The 20,347-nt window shown below is 39.7% G+C and overlaps 1 protein-coding gene across 9 annotated transcripts in view; it reads left to right on the top strand.

Annotated features, from left to right (window-relative positions):
- LOC132402058 (zinc finger protein GLIS3-like) overlaps positions 1–20,347 on the top strand; it is a 371,909-nt gene that overhangs the window by 268,214 nt on the left and 83,348 nt on the right. For 8 of the 9 annotated variants that reach the window (XM_059984584.1, XM_059984583.1, XM_059984586.1 and 5 more), the window contains 2 exons: positions 2,694–2,855; positions 11,102–11,212. In XM_059984584.1, coding sequence (XP_059840567.1) covers positions 2,694–2,855; positions 11,102–11,212 — 273 coding nt within the window. The remainder of the gene's footprint in view (positions 1–2,693; positions 2,856–11,101; positions 11,213–20,347) is intronic. The other variant, XM_059984585.1, reaches the window with a different exon arrangement.

The following is a 20,347-nucleotide window of genomic DNA, read 5'->3' as shown; positions in this document are numbered from 1 at the left end:
CGAGGAAGGCCTTTGCCATGTTGACTTTCATTAGTCAGGGCGTTAGAGAAGTTGGAATGTTATGTAGCAGTTGTACAAGAGGATGATGAGACTGCATTTGGAATTTTGTGTTAGTTTTGGTCACCATGCCCAAAGAAAGATGCCATCAGCTGGAATGAATGTAAAGGAGATTTACAAGGATGTTTCCTGGATGGCCTTTTTCTGTGCTGTATGATTCTGTGACTCTATGATGCTATCGAGTATAGGAAATAGTAGGGAAGTAAATGTAGATCCTTAGGAAACACCAGCAATAATGGTGCTAGAGCAGAACGAGAAACCTTTGTAAATTATTCTCTTGCTATAATCAGATGAGAAGGTGTTAAATTATCTGATTGCAACCCAGGTTGACTACTGGTTTGAGGAGGATGAAGCTTTTTGATGAGAGATGATGTAGAGTAAATTATCTCCAAGTAACAGCGTGCTCTACCTGAGACAAACGGGCATCCTTTTTGTACCAGAATGACGTTGACATTTGTCCTTTTTCCACATTAATCATTTGCAAATTAAGAGAAGTTTTGTGTGGCAAAGGTAAATTGGATATAATTTGTCCTTACGTTCAAGAAAACACAGGTATTCATTATTTCAATCTGAATACAAGACCCAAACATGGAGTTAGTGAGCCAAAATTTGCTGAAGAAATATCAGTGTGGAATGATGAACTTCATTATTAATTTTTAAGCAAGCCAGAAAATAAAGAGGAAAAGATTTCATATGAAAAGCAAATTGCCACGAGCTGCTAACTTATTTCCTTTGCTTTATTGTTAATATTTCACAAATGCCATCCACTCAGTAGCCTCACCTTGCTTTTCATGAAGTTCTGATAATTAATTGCCAATTCCAAGTTAAAGGAAATTTATTATTAAAGTTACCAAATACAACCTTGAGATTCCTTTTCTTGTGGGCATTCACATTAAATATAAGAAACACAATAGAATCAATGAAAGAGTGCACCCTTCAGGATGTACAGACAATCAGTGTGCAAGAGACAACAAACTGTGCAAATACAAAAAGAAATCAAAAAAGATATAATAATAAAAAATAAACAATAAATATCGAGAACATGAGTCCTTGAAAGTGAGCCCATAGATTGCGGGAACCAATCAGTTATGGGGCAAGAGAAGTTGAGTGAAGTTATCCCAACTGGTTCAAGATCCTGATGGCTGAAGGGTATTAACTGTTCTTGAACCTGGTAGTGTGGGTCCTGAGGCTCCTTTACCTCCTTCCTGACAACACAGAGGTTAAACTTGGTGGTTAATATTGCAAGCTTTTTAATCGTGATAGTAGATAATTACTTCCGGTCAATGTCTTTCTTATCCTCAAAGCGAGTAATGAAAATATTTAGTCTTATTCTATCAGATAGTTTATGGATATTCTATGAATTTCAGATTTTACCCTTTGCTTGCTTTTTTTCTTTCTGAATATCCCTTTTTCTCTTTCATTTAAATTATCTTCTCTTTATTTTTCTTACATTTAAGTATATAAATTAGAAGCAGATGTAGACCACCTAGAACCTTGAACCTGCTCCACCATTCAATGAGGTCATGGCTGATCTGCTGGTAACCTCAACGCTGCCTTTTATATTACCCCCAATAACCTTTCACTCACATTGCTTGTAAAGAATCTATCTACTTGTGCCTCAACAATATTATTCCATTTTCACACAGAATCTTCCAAGAGAAAAAATTTAAACCTCACCTGTGTCATAAGTAGGTGACCCCTTATTGTTAGCAGTGATCCATAGTTCTAGAAACTTTCACAAGAAACATTCTCTCCACCCTTTCAAGACCCCTCAGGATCGTATGTGTTTATGTGTTTCAATCAAATCTCCTCTAATTTTTCTAAACTCCAGAAAATACAAACCTAACCTGTCTATTTTCTCTCATTAGACAATATTTTGTGATGGATTTGATATTAAATTAACCGCCTTTAACCAGTCTCCTTTAGTCTTCAAACCTGCTGGTTAAGGAGAACCAAACTTTGTCCGGTCACTCATTAAGTTCCCAAATGCTCTTTTCCTTTGGCTGCACTGTTAATCAGTGTGCAACTGCAACTAGCAAGACAAAGGAACTGAACATAGTAGAAAAGGTTTAATTGTTGGGCACATTGTGAGGTACCAACTTCAGCAAACCCAGGTCACTTTCTAAACCACCCAATTTCTCTTAAAGATCCCATGTGACATTTTTACGGCAAAATTCAGAGCGTGGTTTGGGGTATAACTTATTAATTAGTATAAGCAGCAGATGGGCTAAATCAACCTGGACAGACGTAACAGTCAGTTTTGAGACTACTGATTTAAGTTAATCCCAAAAGGTTATTAATTTGTCTTTAGTGACATTCAGAAAGATCATTTTGAGAATAAAATACCCTCTATGTGTGTGATTTAAACCAGCTTAGGTAATGTATGTTTTTGAAAGAGTTGATGAAGCGTACTTCAACAAAAAAGAAATCAGTTCAATCTAATGCTGTTCTAGTACGTGTCAGTGCTGAAAGGTTAAATTAATAGCACAGGAGTTATTTTCATCCCTGAGTTAGTACAGATGTTGAGCTGCAGTGATTTACTGGATGAGTATTGTTGGTTTACACTGTAAGCATTGTAGCGTAGCTGCCTTGTTCTTTTCATGGTAATATTTATATTTTTTAATACTTTATTGCAGTTCGAAGGCTGTAATAAGGCATTTTCTAGACTAGAAAATCTCAAGATCCACCTGCGGAGCCATACTGGTGAGAAGCCTTACCTTTGTCAACACACCGGCTGCCAGAAGGCTTTCAGCAACTCCAGTGATCGTGCCAAACACCAGCGAACACACCTGGACACAGTAAGCATGATACAGAATGTTTTGCATTATATTTAATTAGTGTTTACTCAGTACACCACCCTATCAATGCATTGAATTAGCTAACTGAGGCAATCGAGGAGAAACAGTGGGAACATTAAAATACTGAAATAAGAAACAGTAAAATCAGAATCAGGTTTATTATCACATGAAACTTATTGTCTGGCAGATGTACAGTGCAAAGATATAAAATTGCTATAGATTACAAAATAATTAAATAGTGCACAAAAAGGAAAAACGATAGTGTTCACTGGTTCATGGACCATTCAGAAGTCTGGTGGTGGAGGGGAAGAGGCTATGCCTGAATCACTGAGTGTAGGTCTTCAGACTGCTGTACTTTCTCCCTAATGGTTGTAACGAGAAGAGGGCATGTCTTGGAGGGTGATGGTCCTTAAGTGTTGATGGTGCCTTCTTGGGGCACCATCTCTTGAAGGTCTCCTCAGTGCTGGGGAAGGTTTCACCTGTGATTGAGCTGGCTGAGTCTTCAGCCTCTACAGCATCTTCCGTGGAGCCTCTGCAAGGAATGCAACCAGTCAGAATGCTCTCCACCACACATTTACAGATATCTGTAGGAGCCTTTGGTACCATACCAAATCTCCTCAAATTCCTAATGAAGTACAGCCATTGGCATGTCTTCTTCATGATTGCAGCAATGCGTTGTGCCCAGAATAGATCCTCCAAGATTTTTGACGCCCATGAACTTGAAGCTGCTCTCCCTTTTCTCTGCTGACCGCTCAACGAGGTGGTGTGTGCTCTCCTGATTTCCCCTTCTAGAGTCCACAATTAATTTCTGATCTTGCTGACATTGATTGTGAGGTGGTTGTTGTGACACCATTCAATCAGCTGATCTACGTCACTTCTGTGTACCTCCTTGTTGCTATCTGAGATTTTATCAACAGCAGTGGTTTTTACCAATGAAAATGCTGCAAATCCATAGGTTGGTCATGATGTTAAAAAAATCATCAGCAGGTTAACTGTTTAGTCAAGAACAGGACAAGTAGAGAATAAGCAGTGATTTGGGCAGCCAGCAAACAAACTACTCTACTACTGCTGCATTTCTGAGGATAAATCAGACTCATAATGTTAGCTGGCTTTAATAACTATCTGATGTAACTTCAGCATTCAGAATGTAAATTCAGATTTGTGTATCAAATTTCTCATCCAATGGAACAAGGTAAGCAGAACTGTATCCAGTGTGCCAGATTCTATACAGCAGGAGGGAATGGTATACTTCAATAGTGTCTCACAGGAAACTGGGATTCCACAGTCAGTTACTGTCTATCCTTTTATTTAATGGGCTGAAACTGGTAGACCTGTGAGATCCACCCAAAAACCATCTATGAGCCCATTTAACTGCAGCAGAACCAAGTCATCCTCAAATCTCTGTGCAAAAAGGTGTTGGCTGCTATGATCAATGAAGATGCAGGCTAGAAGTTTACACTCCAATATTTGTAGAATTGATGTGTTTCAGTGGATAAAGAAACAGATATTAGATGGAGCAACCATTACTTTTAGTGCCTGTGAACTGGGAGCAGAATATACATGGAAAATTCCCACTGTGCATTGACAATGCTGATAAGGGTGTCTGTATGATAATTTGTGGAAATCCTTATAGGTTTTGGTTCTGACTTTCTGTCTACATCCCAGCCAAATCTTATGATCAAATTTCCCACTCACTCCAGTACTTTCACACTTTGATGTGGATGGTTATCTGTGTCCTTTCTGATTGAAAATCATTAGAAATAAAAATTAGATGGGATCTGCAGCAGATAACGAGGTTGTTTTACCAGTTTACCAGCCTCCAGTAAAAGGGAATATCACTACTTACTAGCTAGCCTCACACATTTAAGGCGAGTCATTTGATGAAGTACTAGTGGAGGTGTAGCTGTTATAGAGGAACACAATTTTAGTACAGCTGACTTATTCTCCATCTTCTTCTGAAATAAGGAATCTGCTTAGTTTTACATTCAGACTATATCAACTTCCAGAAATCTTTGCTAATGTGCAATATTGTGTCCAGTACAGCAGAGAGAGACACACACACAGTTTGAAATTCTAATGGCATAAATAACATTCAACTATTTAGTGAGTTTTTCAAGCTGGTTCAGTTTACATTAAGTCACTGTAGGGTTGTGTAGCAAAGATTGATGATTCATTACTGGAGTTTCTGCTGCATTGATTAGTTGCTTTCTCAGAAGTTTATTTATTGGCTTTCTCATCATGCTGAATTTTCAATCCCCCTTTCTGGCACAGGACTGAAAAAATAGCTTAGGGAAATTATCTTTGGTTGTGGCTGTTCCTGATGTTGTTGAAATAGAGCAGCCACTTGAAGATAACACAACACATACTCAAATATTTAATTCCATGAGGTCCCTGTCCTAACTTGTTTGAACTTGGAGGTGATGCACCCAGTAAAGTTCAAGTTTATTTTAAATTATCATTTAGCCATCCATGAATACCCATAAATACAACCAAATGAAATGGCCTTCCTCTGGGGCACAGTACCAACTGTCCTACACAGCATAAGGTACATATAGCATATATATGTACCTTACCTTGTACGTGTATCACATAGGCAGTTTCAGAGATGGAGATGGAGTTGGAGCAAGCATTTCGAAGAGGAGTCGAGGTGGAGAAGTTTTGGTGCCTGTCCACCTAAACTGGGTGCGAGGCTGGTTTGCTCTAAGTACCAAGCTGATTTGGAGAGGACAGGAATGGCTTTGGGCTGGGCGGTGAAGTCTAGGCCCTGTGGCTGGCATGGCCCAGTGTTTGGATGACTTAAACACTGGGCCAGGTGGACTGGAAAGACCGGAGGTGATTTTGCTTGTTCTCCTGCGATGTTCACTCCTCTCTCAGTGGCACTGAGGCTGTGAGTCTGCTCTCACTGCTACTCATTTCATGTCAGCGAGCTTCACAGCGGCTTGCCCCGCGATATGGTGAATGAGACCGAGGCTTTGGGCCTACATGGACTCAATTTGGTTCGGAATGCTGTTGCTTGCTTCTTTTGTTTGCATGATTTGTGTTTTTTTTCTCTTGTTCACTCTGCATTGGGCTCATTGCATCTTTCATTTTTTTAAAATTGGTTTCTTTTGGGTTTCTTGCTTTGTGACTGCCAGTAAGCAGACAAATCTCAAGGTTGTATTTTGAATCTTTGAATATTAGATGGCAAATAAACATACAGCCACACAAAAAATATACATATCCCAAGTCCCTGAGTGACATGTCCTGTATATTGATGGTGCATGGTTGTTATCACAAGAAGAAGCAGTTCTCAACAGTACACAGACAAATGCATGCATGCACACACGCAGTCTAGCCTGTTATTATTCCACCAATCGAACACTGGAAGGCAGCACCGGTGGGAGGGGCCACCCCCCAACCCAGCATGGATGCTGCACTACATCTCCTCTGCTGGACTGCTGCAGCAGGCAAACTCGCAGCTCAAGGCCTAGTCCTTGCTTCAACGGAGGCCACGCAGCTCCCTTGCTGTAAACAAGGGGAATGGACGTGTAGCATTTTTACATTATCAGTGTCCAACAGGGTCTTGCGATTGCAAGAGAAACGTCATAGACAATCACTCTCAGTTAGACTGCACACCACTTTTGTGCACCAACTACAACACCTTTCTGTAGCACGTAGTAACACTGTCCACACCAAGTCTGGCTTCTTCAGTTCCTGCACCAATGAGCAGCTTGCTGGTGGGGTAGACCTTTAGAACCTGACGTTCTTAATGTTATGTTTGTTCCTTAACAAAGACAAACTTACATGGGTAAAAACACTAGAATGATTTTATTTACAGGTTTACAGAATGGCTTCAGCTCAACCACATTTTACTTGGGACCTTCTTGCCCACCAAGGGCATTGTGTGTGTGATCCGTTTTCCAATGTCACTTATGGTTCCAGGTGAACCACCTTGTTGCACACTGGGAACTGAAGTTCTTTATTATATGGATACATAATAACACATCTTCCCCCTTTAAAGGAAACAAACACAATAGTACGTCCTCATAAACCTGCAAGACACAATAATGCTTTCCAACAAAGATATTTATGTTAACTTGAATTGTAATAAAGAAGTACAATCCTCCATTCACTCAGTCACTCTCAATCCATCTCTGTGGTAATCCCTTTTGGACTGCTGTTTTTTTCCACGGATGTCTTGCTTTCATTGCTGCATTAATATGTGTCCTTTTGAGAACTCTGATCAATGTGTTCATTTCTTTCACATCCTCTGCCAAGATCTTATGTGTTCATCTCTGTTCTTGTGCTTGCTCTGTAACCATAATTCGCTCTATGTTCCTTATAATAGAGCCCTGGACTGTATCCATGTGATCAGTGAGTCTTTGCTCAAGTTCTAAATGAGTCTGTCTTGATTCATAGAGCTCCATCTGTTGGCTGCATATCATAGATAGCAACTCCTCCTGTTGGTTTGTGTTGAACTGTTGCTGTTGTTATGACCCTGGGTCTTGTGTGGGCTTCCTATTTTCTTTTTTATTTTTCCTCTTCAACTTTGGTGAGGATTGTGAAGATAGTTTTGATTTCCAATTTTTAACTGAAAGTTGATGAGAGACAGAATGAAAACCAGTGCTGTATGATGAGGAAGCAAGACCGACGACGACTTCATCATGATCATTATGTTCAATACTGGCATCCTGACTGTAGCTGGAACAGATGTCTATGGAAGGTGGAGTTCTTGTGCTTCTCTTGCATAACCTCTCTGGAGCTCTCATGGATGCTGTTTTGAGTTTCTCAAGTTACATCAGGTAAGCATCTGAGCTCCTCAAAGACACTTGCGTGTTTTTTATTGAGTGTTGCCTGGATACCTGGCACAACAAAAACTCTTTCCACTAGGTTGAGCCTTTCACATGCACTCAGACCGAATACTGGCTGTACTCACTACTCAGCAACCAGTATAGGTGCTGCCCTTTGTGCTTGAAGGTCACCATTCAGACTTCTTTTACAAGAACGTTCTCTCCAGTTTAGTCTGTAATTTTTAACTTCACTGGGTAAATCTTCTTGTTTACTTTGAGAGTAATGTAATCATCCATGGATAACAGATTCACCTGGGCCCTGGTGTCAAGCTTGAATGGAATTACCGTCTCATTCACAGTCACTGGAACGAGTCATTCTGTTTTACCACCACCAGCAGTATGCAGAGAATCTATAAAGAGTTTCTTCATTTCCTCAGCCACTGTGTGCAACTTTCTCTTCGTAGCCCCAGCTTCGCAGCACTTTACAAAATGATTCTTCTTCCCACAATTATTGCAAGACTTTCCATAAGCAGAACACACCTTTGGTGTGTACCTACTTCCAAATTTGCTGCACTTACTGTTTGATTCTACCTCTTTGCTAAGCTGTTGCTTTGGGAAACACCTTGTGCTCTGCCCCTCTGTTTTCACAGCATGCAGGCCTGTTTCTGCCCTGTGCAACTCTTTAGCTTGAACTTGTGTCATCTCCAAAGCCCTACACATATTCACAGCGTTTTCTAGCTTTAAATCTTCACAGTGCAATCTTTCTCTGAGAACATTATCTGGGATTCCACAAACTATTTTGTCTCTGACTAGTGAATCTCCCAAATCTCCAAACTCACAGGACTTACTAAGTGTGTGAAGTTCAGCTAAGTATTGGCCAAAGCAGACATTTTGTTTCTGGTCACAGGAGAAGAACTTGTATCTCTCAAATGTGACGTTTTTACTTGGGACAAAATACTTTCAAATTTTGGTCATCAGAGTGTCCATTTTAAAGTCTGTCTCCTCAGTTTGAAAGCTGTTATAGATGACCAAAGCATCTTCACCAATTATACATAGAAAGATAGATGCTTTCAATTTTTCCTCAGCCCCACTGGCTCTGCTTGCCGCTAACTATATTTGAATTGCTGTTTGAAGCATTCCAAACTATCCGCTAGATTGCTGGTAAACTGCATAGATGTGGGTGGACTTAGGTTAGCCCTAACAGGATTTTCGGGCTCCTCCCACCTGAATCTCTCAGTAAACTTCGAGACCGCATGCTCTCTTGCCAGCAGCTTCTCTCTGTCTGAACCTTGCATCTCTTTCTTAATTGCTCGCGCTATTCAGCTACGCTTCATACTTAGACCTCACGCTGACTTCGGATACCATGATCTGTTATTTAACAAAGGCAAATTTGTGTGGGTAAAAATACTAGAAATATTTAATTTACATGGAAGTAGATATATTTTTGAAAGATTAGGGAATTGAGAGATATGGAGGTCTGTCACGGAGGAGGTGAAGGCAGGGAAGATCACATGGCTACTCCTGATTCTAGATTGTTCAATGTCATTTCCAGTACATCCATACACGTAAAGGAGAATGAAATAATTGTTACTCTGGATCTGATGCAGCACAAAAATCACAATAAGATAAACAACATGATAATTTAAAAAAATCAATTGATAGAAATACATAATACAGTTTATATATGTAGGTTGATTATATGCCCATAAAGCTCTGATGTTCTTAGGTTCTTATAAATAATTGTAAGATACTCATTCATTTATTCATAATTTTGAGTGGCTTTCTTAAATAGTGCTAATTATTTGAAAGTTTGGTATTCAGCTCTTCTGTTGAATGTGCAAGTAATGCTCTTAGTTTACACTCATGGTGTTGGACTGAGGCAGGCTGTCCAAAAAGGACAGACACTTGATTAGTGATACAAATTATTTAACAAATACAGTTAGGTTTAAATTTTCTCTTGAGAGAGTTTGCCAGAAAATAGTCCCCAGCAGCTAATGACCCTTCCAGGACTATCTTTAATATAGGGAAGGAACAAGGAATTGCTGCACCATTTCTAATGGTACAATAGCCAACCTAACCTTATCTGGGCACAGACATGGAGAACAACACTTAGGTCATTTGGAAGCATGGAGCTGCACTCAACCCAAGAGCTGAAGTGAAAACTGAATGAAAGGTTTGCCAGCAAGACTGTATGATGGTTTACATTTTGAGCCAGGTAATCTTGAAAACATATGTTTAGGATAGTCAGAGGAATTCTAATTAAATAAGATAAAGCAGATGCTGAATCTGTTTGAATTTATGAAACTTTCGTCATGGGATACAGAATAGGTTGCTCTGTCTTTCTGTTATATGATTCAAATATTGATGTACTGTATAAGATGTCTAAACATAAAACTTAATTCTTTTCTTCTTTATGCTTTCCTTCCTTTGCCAAGGAATCTCTACCTTCAGAGCTCAGGTACCACTCATTCAATCAATTCAGTCGATGATGGTCGAGACAAATTTCAATTACAATGTTTTTTTTCGTCTATCACATGCGTAATAATTTGACAGAGATTGCTCAGCTGCATGAAACCTAACCGATTCAGTTCATTGAAATTATCAATGATTTGAGATTTATCTGCTCTGCCATATTATTGTCCATGCATTTGAGCTCCCGTAAACGATTATTTATACATGTCTGTGAAGTTTATGCATCTTATGACCATGCCATAGATTTAAATGTGGCAGCTTAAGTAACCTTGTAAACCTGCTATACTTTTGGGTGTGTTTACACAAAGAATACCAGATCAAGATCTACTGCCAGCTGTTGCAGGGCATTTTGTCCAGAGACACTGACTCCTATAGCAGTGCCATATAGCCGCTGTGTCAAAGGAGTAAGACAGTCAGGCAAAGTTTAAAGCATTCCTAATAATTTATTCATTCCGTATTAATGGATTACCTGTTGGAATGACTTTGTATACTTATCCAAAAGTGCTTTAGCAATTACATCCAACAATGTACATTGGTACCAAGTTAAAGGTTACACACAGCAACTAATCTTGAAACAAAATCATTGCTTGCATGTAACCCTGTAAAGTGCAGTATTTGAAATATGGCCATTGACAAATTATTACTACGAAACGTTCTTTATTTGCAGCTTCTTAATAGTTTTACTTTGAGTACCAGTAATAATTATCAACATCTACAGTTGTAAAAACTATTTTCAGCTTTTGAATCAAATCCAGGAGTGAGGCTATCATCTGACACCCCTGGTCAGCTGCCAGAGCTGAGCTATTCAAGTGAAGTGTCTTAAAAAGAAGAATTTCTACTTTTAGTAACTGCATTCCAGTTGAAAAGTACTCATGCACAGGAAATAATAATTCACTGTTCCATAGCAGAAGGAATCACATGCATATAGTCAGGATAGAATTGTCTTAATGAGACTCAGCAGCGATTGTGAAGTGTAAAACTTTTTTCTCTCTCAAACATTTACAGAAACCATATGCTTGTCAGATCCCAGGGTGCACAAAGCGCTACACTGATCCAAGTTCATTGAGGAAGCATGTCAAAGCACACTCTGCCAAACAGCAACAGGTGCGTAAGAAGGTAAGAAATAATCATGGATAATCCAGTATGTGTCATGTACTGGACAATCACATGTTTTTGGGAAACACAGGTATTTACCTTCACATCACATTTTGGGGAAAATATTTATTTATTTTAGAAGGATTATATGTTTTTTGCTCACATTTTTTTCAATGGAGAACATTGAACATGTCACAATTGGGAAAATAAAAGGCAAATTAAATTAGGAATTAGTGGTTATGAATGGCAGCCTAGGTTTTAGAAGAGAGCTATGAAGAAGAATGAAGACCCAAGTGCTAAAGATGTCCATTGTTTTTTGCATCCTTGAAAAGTGTGGTTCAGAAACATGATTAGTCTCGAAGAGGCGAAGCATGTCAAGAAATATTTGTTCAAACTGTATTGATATTATATGGGAAGTTTGTGCTTGTTCTTCCACTACAAGAAATTTTCTCTTTTATAGCAGTTAACATCAGCTCTCAGAAATTTCAAGAAAGTATTGAAACAAACATTCTTCTTTCTGGCTCGGCGGGAAAAAGTGAAACTGAAATTGCTGGAAAAGCTCAGCATGTCGGTTTATCACTGATAAAGTGAGCCAGTTTTGGTCAACACTTTATCAAGAAGGAAATGAAAACAATGCCTCACCTTATCAAAAATATTCTCTTTGTCCTACCCCTCTCTCCCCACTCTTTCTGCAACTTAAAACCAACTTAATCTCCTTCTTCATCAACCTGAAATGTTAAATCTGTTTCTCTTTCCACAGAAACTGCCTGACCTAGGAAAGCCAGCTGCTGATCAGAAATAGCCAGCATGGCTTTGTCAATGACAAATCCTGTCTGATGAACTGATCAAAATTTCTGAAGAAATAACAAAATGTACTGATGAGGGCAGCACAATAGATGTAGTTTACAAGGACTTTAACAGGGCCTCATGTGAGATACTGGTCCCAAAGGTAAAGGACAAGTTAATGCCGTAAATTGGACCCAAAATTGGATTTATAGTAAGAGTCAGACTATGATAATAGAGGGTTGCTTTTCTAAACGGATGTTTGTGACTTGTGGTATTTCACAGGGACCAGTGTGGAGGCGTTTGCCGTTTGTAATAGACATGAATGATTTGGATGTGAATGTAAGAAGCATAATCAAGTCAAGTCAAGTCACATTTTATTGTCATTTCAACCATAACTGCTGGTACAGTACACAGTAAAAATGAGACAACGTTTTTCAGGAGTACGGTGCTACTTGAAACAGTACGAAAACTACACTAAACTACATAAAAACAACACAGAAAAAAAAACTACACTAGACTACAGGCCTACCCAGGACTGCATAAAGTGCACAAAACAGTACAGGCATTACAATAAATAATAAACAAGACAATAGGCACAGTAGAGGGCAGTAAGTTGGTGTCAGTCCAGACTCTGGGTATTGAGGAGGCTGATGGCCTGGGGGAAGAAACTGTTACATAGTCTGGTTGTGAGAGCCCGAATGCTTCGGTGCCTTTTCCCAGATGGCAGGAGGGAGAAGAGTTTGTATGAGGGGTGCGTGGGGTCCTTCATAATGCTGTTTGCTTTGTGGATGCAGTGTATTCTGTAAATGTCTGTAATGGTGGGAAGAGAGACCCCGATGATCTTCTCAGCTGACCTCACTATCCGCTGCAGGGTCTTACAATCCAAGATGGTGCAATTTCTGAACTAGACATTGATGCAGCTGCTCAGGATGCTCTCAATACAACCTCTGTAGAATGTGGTGAGGATGAGGGGTGGGAGATGGACTTTCCTCAGCCTTCGCAGAAAGTAGAGATGCTACTGGGCTTTCTTTGCTATGGAGACGGTGTTGAGGGACCAGGTGAACACCAAGAAATTTGGTGCTGTTAACTATCTCTACCGCGGAGCCGTCGATGTTCAGCAGGGAGTGGTTGCTCCGTGCCCTCCTGAAGTCAACAACTATCTGTTTTGTTTTGTTCACATTCAGAGACAGATTGTTGGCTCTGCACCAGTCCATTAGCCACTGCACCTCCTCTCTCTCGGTAGTTAAATTCTCAGATGACACAATGATTGGAGTTGTTGATGGTGTGGTGGGTAATCTTAGACTACAGGGTGATATTGATGTATTGAGAAATGGCAGATGATATTTGATCCAGATAAATGTGAGGTGATTTTTTTTTAGAATACCAATGAGTAGGATATACACCATGAGTGGTAGGGACCTAGAGGGTATCAGTGGGGCCTTGGTGTACACTTTTAAAGATCATTGAGGTTGACAGTTCAGGTAGAGAATGTGGTGAAGAAGACAAGTGGGATAGACTTTGAATGCAAGAGCAGAGAAGTTATACTAAAACTGTAAAAAAAATTGGCCAGACCTCAACAGCAGTACTACACACAGCTTTAAAATATACAAGATATGATAACACAAGAAGGCCCAGAGGACATTTACCAGGATTATACCTGGGATAGAGCATTTCAATTATGAAGAGGCAGGGTTTGTTTACCCTGCAACAGAGGAGGGTAAGAGGTGACATCATTGAAATATATAAAGTCATAAGAGGCATAGATAGGGAAGACTGCAGGGAACTATTTCCCAAATCAGAGCTAAATACAAATAGAAAATATACATTTGGGGTAAGTTGTAGAGGATTTAGAGAAGATCTGAGGGTGACTGTGAATCATAATTACCTAGAAGCAGAGTCACTGAAAATGTTTGACAAATGTTGAGATGTTTACTTGAATTGTCTAGCATAGAAGACTATGAGCCAAGTGCTGGAAGATTGAGTGAATACAAATGGGTAACCACTGATCAGCATTGATGTGATGGGCTGAATGGTCAGTTTCCATGCTATAAGATTCAATGACTCCATGATCTGCTGACTCTCCCTAGGTTTTTTCATTTTTATTTCAAATTCTTGATTCTCAGGAAGAAAAGATATCATTTGTTAAGAAACAAAACTTATCATTAGTACATAGGTGCAGATTTACAGTAAGCTCTAAACTGGGCAGTCTGACTTTAATGAGGATGCACAAACCAAACGTAAAGCTATTGTTTGCCTTAGGAAAAAAAATCCAGTGCTTGATTGTGTTATAGCAAGTGATACCTCCAAAATTACTTAGACTGTCAAATTTTCAGATACTCTTACCTTGTAAGGCTCTAATTCATGAAATTTAATGTCATTATACTTATAAAATAAGTAAAACAAGTTCTACTTTCTATTTTAAGACTTTCATGAAACAATGAGCTAATAATATCGTGGTAGGTGTCTAATGCATTAAATTACATTGGAATGTCTGCTTACATATTAACAGGCATTGAATCCTGAAGCCTAAAAGGTCTTTGAGGTGTTTACAGTATGCACAAAAAGGCACTTGAGCAGTTGCACAAGCTGTACCCTGTCAAGATCCTAGTCAGCATTTATGAGACTAACCTGCACTTCGTGGCTTTGGCGACCGTGGCTCCAGTAGACAATGGTGAAGCCCATGAATGGATGGGAAGCAAAAATAGAACAGAGTGTAAAATCAATAAGCTGTAAAAAAAAGGGTTACCAAGCAGTTTTAAGAAGTCCTTGGTGTGCTTGTTTTCCTCTTTCTCTTAATCTTTGCTGTAACTTGGGTGTCAATAACAGCTGGTAAAACAGTCAGAGCTACTCATAACAAAGAATCAGGATCAGGTTTATTATCACTTACGTATGGTGTGATATTTGTTGTTTTGTAGCGGCAATAAATAAATAGAGCTAGTTGAGTCTACAGCCTTCTGCAGCTTTTTTTTGATCATGCGCGTTGGCTACTGAGATTGCCAGCTATTCAATAGATGGCATCACATCCTTGTTCAAAGCCAATCTTTATAGGCAAACACTCATTTGCTAAAGTCAATGGATTGCAAGGGGGAATTCTGACCTAATTATTTATTCCCTATTGAGAAGAGGAGAGAGGCAGCTGAAGTCACTTGTTCCTTCCATTAATGATTTATCTTTAAATGTAGTGGATTCTAATAATCAAATATGACAATTACTGCTTCTTGGCTATCAATCGTTCCAGAATTCTTAACATCTTGATAAGAATTGGGTGTATTAAAATGGTTTTAGCTTGAATTTTGTAGAAAACTTTAGAATTCTGATGGATTTTTCTGTTGTATATTTGTATCTAAAGCATTTGCACTCACATTACACAGTGGAATGAATGTAGCCTGTGCAATATATGGTAGAATAATTGTCATAGGATGAGCTTCAGTTCAGTTAATTCAGACTTTGGTGTATAGATAGCAAATCGGCTACAAGAATGTAAATTTTGATGGTAGAACCTGCTACACAGTGCATATGCTATGTATAAACTCAACTTGAGGTGGAGGTAATGTGGGGTTGAGGTAAAGATCAGCCATGGCTTTATTGAATGGCTGTGTGGGCAAACAATGGGCAGAGTCGAAGTGGAGTCAATGTGGGGTTGAGGTAAAGATCAGTCATGGCTTTATTGATGGCTGTGCAGGCAAACAATGGGCAGAGTCGAAGTGGAGTCAATGTGGGGTTGAGGTAAAGATCAGTCATGGCTTTATTGATGGCTGTGCGGGCAAACAATGAGCAGAGTCGAAGTGGAGTCAATGTGGGGTTGAGGTAAAGATCAGTCATGGCTTTATTGAATGGCTGTGCAGGAAAACAATGGGGGGGGTTTGCTTTTATTCTGTTTCAGTTTTGTATCATTGTATGTTGGTCTCTTGCAATCATTGTAGGTCTAGTTAATGAAGATTACTATCTGCTTTGCTGAACTGAGACTTTATTGGCATGGAATGCTATCCAAAGTGTTGGAAAGAGATTGAAATGTTATGTTCAAAATAGAGAGAGATAGATAGCTTAATGTTTGCAGAATGAATAAACTGGGTATCGTGAGAGAGATGATTAGGGTCTGAGCAAGTCATTAGCTTTGACTGAGTAAGCAAATTCTGATAAATGACAGAAGAAAAACAGGTACTTTGAGTGTTAAACTGTGAGGGTGAATAATCTCTTTTTAATTGTTTTGAATTATTACCAAATGGAAAGTGGAGTTATGACTGGCAGAAATGTAATGTAATGAAATGTAATATCATTTACAGCTTGACAACTTACTTTTGTTCATTTTTTTTAGTTTGTTGTCTGGAGTCTGACTCAAGTCAAAAGCTAAGAAATTAGCAAAGAGAGTTCTTTTGTTTAAATGCAGCATTCTTCTAGTCATGAACAGAGGCAGAAAATATGCACTCAACACCATAGTTTAAGAGTGCATTTCCATGGATAATGGATTTAGTTGATGAAGCATACAGTGTACTAGTACAGAATACTGATGAGGTTGTATGTTGGAAGATTAACTGCATAAATATTTGCAATTGAATGTGGATATGCTTGATTTGGATTTCTGCTTGCAGAGCACCAACTCCATTCTGTTCCCCTTACCTTTGGAGTTTCAATACATGGAATTGAATTTGCATTGAAAAAGAGACTTTATTTGCCACCTTCTCCCAGCACAAAGCCACTATTTTTTTATTAGGCAGATTCCAGAAATTTTTCTAATCAACATAGTGAATAGCATAAGTAGAATCATAGTATACTACAGAACAGAACTAGACCCTTCAGCCCCATTTAATCCATGCCGAACCATTAATCTTCCTAGTCCCATTAACCTGCACCCAGACCATATCTCTCCATATCCCACTCATCCATGTACCTATCCAAATTTCTCTTAAATATTGAAATCAAACCTGCATCCACCAGTTACACTAGCAGCTCATTTGACACTCTGATCACCCTCTGAGTGGAGAAACTCCCCCTCGTGCTTCCCTTAAAGTTTTCATTTTTCATCTTTAACCCATGACCGCTAGTTCTAGTCTCACCCAACCTCAGTGGAAAAAGCCTGCTCGCATTTACCCTATGTACATCGCTCAAAATTCTGTGCACCTGTATCAAATCTTCCCTCAATTTTCTATATTCTAGGGAGTCAAGTCCTAACCTGTTCAATCTTTCCCTGCAACTCAATCTTCATATCCTGGCAATATCCTTGTTAATATTCTCTACACTCTATCAATCTTACTTGCATCTTTCCTGTAGGTTTGTAACCAAAACTGGACACAATACTCCAATTTAGGCTTCATCAACATCATATACAATTTTAACATAACGTCCCAATTTTTGTACTCAGTATATTGATTTATGAAGGCTAATATGCCAAAAACTTTCTTTACAACCTTATCTACCGGCAACACCACTTTCAAGGAATTATGGGAAATATTCCCAGATTCTCTGTTCTGCTACACTCCTCAGTGTCCCTACTGCTCACTGTGTAAGACCAACCCTGGCTGATCCTCCCAGAGTGCAACACCTTGTACTTGTCTGCATTAAATATCTTCTGCCATTTTTCAGCCCATTTCACCAGCTGGTCCAGATCCTGCTGCAAGCATTAACAATCTTCTGCACAGTCCACTACACCCTTAATCTTGGTGTCAACTGTAAATTTGCTGAGCTTGTTTACCACAATATCATCCAGATCGTTAATATAAATGACAAACAACAACGGACTCAGCACTGATCCTTGAAGTACATCACTAGTCACAGGCCTCCAGTCAGAGAGGCAACCACTCTCTCTGGCTTCAGCTGTAAAGCCAGTGTCTAATCTAATTTACTACCTCATCTTGAATGGCAAGCGACTGAAGCTTCTTGACCAACCTCCCATGCAGGGCCTCGTCAAAAGCCTGCTAAAGTTCACGTAGACAACATCCACTGCCTTGCCCTCATCAACTTGCCTGATAACTTCCTCGAAAAACTCTAAAAGGTTTGTTAGACATGACTTGCCAAGCACAAAGCCATGCTGACTATCCCTAATCAGTCTTTGCCTATCCAAATACTTATATATCCAGTCCCTTCGAATGCCTTCCAATAACTTTTCCACTACTGATGTCAGGCACACTGGTCTATGAATTCTTGGCTTATTGTTGGAGCCTTTCTTAAACAATGGAACAACATTAGCTATCCTCCAATCCTTCAGCACCTTACCCATGGCTAAAGATGTTTTAAATATCTCTGCTAAGTGCCCCATAATTTCTGAATTAGCCTCCCACAGGGTCCAAGGGAACACCATGTCAGGCCCTGAGGACTTAGCCACCCTAATTTGTCTCAAGACAATAAACACCTTCTCCTCTGTAATCTGTATAGAAGATCTAAAACCTCCCCCTCTTTAATGATCTCGCTGCTGTTTTGCCTGTCACCTATTGGCTCTGTGTTTATCTCCCATGTATATATAGTTGTAAAAAATTCATTTAAAATCTCCCCCCATCTCTTTTGGCTCCATGCATAGATTGCCACCCTGATCTATCACAGGACCTAATTTGCCACTTGCTATCCGTTTGCTCTTCATGTACAGTACTGTGCAAATGTCTTAGGCACGTAAATAAAGCCGGGATGCCTAAGACTTCTGCACAGTGCAGTAAGCATTTCATGTATTGCACTGTTCTGCCGGCGTTTCTTTAAAAAGCTCAAATTTCATGACATATGTGAGTGATGATAAACCTGATTCTGATACGGGTATGTATTGTAGACTGAGACTAGGAAGGGGACAGAGAGAGGGATATCATTGTTGGGAAAATGAGAAGGGAAAGAGGAGGGAATGGGAAGCACCTAAGAGACATTCTATAATGATCAATAAACTAATTGGAATCAAGTTACCTTGCCTGGTGTCTCGGTTGTGTGTGTTTGCACCCATGCCACCCCCCCCCCCCCCACCGTCTGGCACTCCTTCTCTACCACCTGTCCCACACCACTCCTGCAGCACTCCACCCTCGCTATTCCCAACATCCTTTGTTCCTGCCAGATTTACAAACTTGATCTCTGCTCCACATTGTCATATACAGTATTGTGCATCCTAACTATAAATACATGCCTAAAACTTTTGCACAGTAATGGATCTCCTGATTTCCTTCTTCTACTCCCCAAGTATCTAATTTGTTCTTGCCTGCCTATACCTACTAAGCACCTGCTTCTTTTTTTTTAACCAGTGTCTCAATATTTTCGCAAAACGAGGTCCTTAAACCTGTTATCCTTGCCTTTTATTCTGAGAGGAACATGCAAACTCTATAATCTCAAAATTTCACTTTTGAAGCTTCCTACTCACCAAGTGCACTTTTACCAGAAAACAACCTGTCCCAATCCACATTTACTAGATCCTTTCTGATACCTTCAAAACTTGCCTTTCCACAATTTACAATCTCAACCTGAGAACCAGACCTATCCTTTTTCATAATTACCTTGATTACATTTTCACTAGATGCAAAGTGTTCCCCTACACAAACTTCTGTCACCTGCCCTTTCTCATTACCTAATAGGAGATCTAATATCGCTCTCTCTCTAGTTGAAACTTCCATGTATTGATTACGGAAACTTTCCTGAGCACAAACTCTTTCCCATCCAGCCTTTTTACGGTATGGAAGTCTCAGCCTATATGTGGATAGTTATAATCACCAACTATCTCACCCTTAAGTTTCTTGCGACAATCTGTGATCTCTCTACAAATTTGCTCCTCTAAATCTCGTGGACAATTGAGTCGTCTATAATATAATACCATTAACGTGGTTATACCTTTCTTATTCCTCAGTTCTACCCATAAAGCCTCACTAAGGCAGCTGTCTAGTCTGTTCTGACCAAGCACTGCTGTGACATTTTCCCTGACTGGTAATATCACCCCTCCCCCTTTAATCCCTTCTCTTCTATCACATCTGAAATAACAGAACCCTGGAACACTGAGCTGCCAGTCCTGCCCCTCCTGCAAGCAAGTCTCCCTAATGGGTACAATGTCATACTTCCATGTGCTGATCCATGCCTTAAGCCCATCTGTATTTCCTACAATATTGCTTGCACTGGAGTATACTCAGCTCAGAACATTAGTCCCATCACGCTCGACATTTCGACTCCTGTCTTCATATGTAGTCCATTTTTCCACAACTGTCTGCTCTGGTTCCCTGGTTCCCAGCCCCCTGCAGCTCTAGTTTAAATACCGTGCCCATGTGCAGCACCAGCAAACTTTAGTTCTCCCTCCAGTTTGGGTGCAAACCACCCCTTCTGTACAGGTTCCTCCTTCCCTGGAAGAGAGCCCAATGATTCAAAAAATCTGAAGTCCTCCCCCCTGCATCAACTCCTTAGTCACATGCTAAACTGTATGAT

The sequence above is a fragment of the Hypanus sabinus genome, chromosome 11 (assembly GCF_030144855.1).
Source record: "Hypanus sabinus isolate sHypSab1 chromosome 11, sHypSab1.hap1, whole genome shotgun sequence".
Taxonomy (NCBI): Eukaryota; Metazoa; Chordata; class Chondrichthyes; order Myliobatiformes; family Dasyatidae; genus Hypanus; species Hypanus sabinus.
Note: the sequence above shows the minus strand (reverse complement) of the source record. Positions and strands in the feature narration are given on the sequence as shown.